Source organism: Oryctolagus cuniculus, chromosome 18 (genome assembly GCF_051225735.1).
Source record: "Oryctolagus cuniculus isolate XC-2025 breed Fujian yellow rabbit chromosome 18, ASM5122573v1, whole genome shotgun sequence".
NCBI lineage: Eukaryota > Metazoa > Chordata > Mammalia > Lagomorpha > Leporidae > Oryctolagus > Oryctolagus cuniculus.
The window spans coordinates 7130558-7133493 of NC_142884.1; the positions used below are offsets into that span (position 1 = coordinate 7130558).

The window sequence follows — 2936 nt, forward strand, 5'->3', positions numbered from 1 at the left end:
AGTAAAGATATAAATTATTACATAAAAGTGGTAATCTTCAGTTTCTACAATATACAATTTCACTACATACTGGTGTTTGTCCTGTAGTGTAGGGAAAAATATATGTTCTAGAATGTTATTTTTTTCCTGGCATAAAAGCCAAAAATTATCTCTATTTGCTTCTACAGTCAACTTTGATTTATGTGCAGTTTTGCAAGGAGAAAGACCCTAGAAATTATACTACAATAAGGTTATCTGCACATTAATAAAACACCTCATGTTTAGACATTACTGATGTTGTCTAATGGAGTAAAACTATATGCATAAAGGTAAACTTGTAGAAACAAAATGACAAGTAAAGTCTCAGTAGTGTAAGAGAAATCAGTAAGGCATGGAAATAACTAAACATATACATATGCTATTTGTAGAACACAGCTAAGCAGCTATGTTAGAAAAACACTGTGGGCCAGTGCTGCAGCTCACTTGGCTAATCCTCCACCTGCAGCGCCAGCACCCGGGATTCTAGTTCCAGTTAGGGTGCCGGATTCTGTCCTGGTTGCTCCTCTTCCAGTACAGCTCTCTGCTGTGGCCTGGGAAGGCAGTGGAGGATGGCCCAAGTGCTCGGGCCCTGCACCTGCATGGGAGACCAGGAGGAAGCACCTGGCTCCTTGTTTCGGATCGGCATAGGTCTGGCCATAGCAGCCTTTTGGGGGTGAACCAATGGAAAGAAGACCTTTCTCTCTGTCTCTCTCTCTCTCACTGTCTAACTCTGCCTGTCATTAAAAAATAAAAGCACTTTGGTCAATTTAACTGTTTTTGTACAAGTCCAGCTGGCTTTACATTGCACTTTACACGTTAAGAAATGAAATTGACAACTAGCTGAATCACTTGTCTGTATCATTCTAAGTAATAATTTTATAACCAGTGTAATAATTTATAAGTAGTATAACCATTTTATAACCTGCTGCCTTCTTCTGGAGTTATGAAAAATAAATGTGTCTCTGTAACAGCAATTAGTTAAGTAGCCTTAAATACTAACCATTCAACTCTTTGGAAGCATTTTCACAAAGGAAAATTATACAGTGGTTATCTCTGAGTGTGAACTGATGTGGGCAGAGAATACTGTGAATAAAGAGCTGAATTTCAATTCATATTAGGACATGGAGCTCATACCTCATTTCCCATACAGGAATCTCAGGCTCAGAGGCAATAATCAGACATTGGGACCTGATGGAACAGCCACCGGAGATTTGATAATGGGGGTGATCTTCTTATCACAAACTATTACAGGAATCCTGGGGAATCTCTCTCTTCTTTCCCATTATTTCTACCTCTACCTCACCAGACGCAAGTTTAGGCCCACAGACTTGATCATCAAACACCTGACTGTAGCCAACTGGTTAGTCATTCTCTCTGGAGGAGTTCCCCAAACGATAGCAGCTTTGGGGATGAAGCATTTCCTCGGTGATATTGGGTGCAAACTTGTGTTCTATGTACAAAGAGTGAGCAGGGATGTGACCACCTGCAGCACCTGCCTCCTGAGTATCTCCCAGGCCATCACCATCAGTCCTGAGAACCCCAGGTGGGCAGAATTTAAAGCAAAAGCTCCCAAATACATTGGCCCTTTCATTATACTCTTCTGGATAGTCAACATGATACTGAATATCCTGGTACCTCTGTACGTATATGAGAGAACAACCAACAAAAATGTCACAGAGAAAGTCGATCATGTGTACTGTGTCTCTGTAAATCCTGGAGAATTCATAGAGTTCCTGTATGCAGCTGTAGTATTTTTCCAAAATGTTCTTTTTGTGGGCTTCATGCTGGGTTCCAGCAGCTACATGGTTTTCACCCTGTACAGGCACAAGCAGCAGGTCCAGTACATCCATAGGACCAACGTCTCCTCCAGGTCCTCCCCAGAGTCCAGAGCCACACACAGCATCCTCGTCCTGGTGAGCACCTTTGTGTCTTTTTGCATTTTCTCCTCCATCCTTCACATTTGCTTGACTGTTTTAAACAATCACAGTTTGTGGCTGGTAAACATCGCTGCACTGATCACTGGCAGTTTCTCAACTGTGAGCCCCTATGTTCTCATGAGCCATGACTCCAGAGTGCCCAGGCGCTGCTGTGTCCCCACAAGGAATACAGAATCCTCTACCTAGCAAGAACATGTATATTGTAGATATTCAAAATGGTTACTTCATCAATGGTTTTAAAAATTATTTAATCATATGTGTATATATATATACTTGAGAGACAGACACAGAACTAACCATAATGTGATTCTCTCTCCAAATATCTAACTGGGCTCTGGATCAGGGCCAAAGCTGAGAGCCAAGAAATTAATGATTTGAGCCATCACTGCTGGCTGCCAGGGTCTGTGTTACCAGGGTGCTGGAATCAGGATCAGAACTTTGTATCAAACCCAGGGACTGTGATTTGGACATAATAGCCTTTCCTGGCCTCTTAACTACTGGACCAAATACTTACCCCCACCATGTGAGTTCTTTGTTCCTCAATGCTTCTGAAAGTTTAAACATGTTTGTGGAAGCAGTCCCTGTACCAGTGTGTGATCAACAAGACAGCCTGAATTTTTGCTCTAAAATAAGGAATAAACTGGTAAATTATTATAAATTAATTACTGTGTAATTATCACATTAATTCCTATATTATGGAAATGTTATTCATGTTCCCAGCTCTGCAGAGAAATGTGGAGAGTATGGAGACTTCATGGGTGTCACCTAAATCTGATATAATTATTTTGTCAGAAATTAGCAAGTAATGGAAACATAACACAAGCTCCACAAAGTGGGGCAACAGTTCATGTGTGTCCCAAAACACAGAAGATGAAGAAAGCCCCATGGAGCAGTGAATGGCATGGAATTTTGTGGTGGGAAAATTCAGTTGCCCAGAGCAGTAGCCTTGAGAACCATACGGGAATCTTGTGTACCATTTCC

At 41.4% G+C, this 2936-nt stretch overlaps 1 protein-coding gene across 1 annotated transcript; it reads left to right on the plus strand.

Annotated features, from left to right (window-relative positions):
• The first annotated feature begins 1235 nt into the window (after positions 1–1235).
• On the plus strand, positions 1236–2141 carry ORYCUNV1R1623 (vomeronasal 1 receptor oryCunV1R1623). The gene has a single exon (NM_001167310.1). It carries the CDS (start codon positions 1236–1238, stop codon positions 2139–2141), a length of 906 nt encoding a protein of 301 aa, NP_001160782.1.
• The last annotated feature ends 795 nt before the right edge of the window (positions 2142–2936 follow it).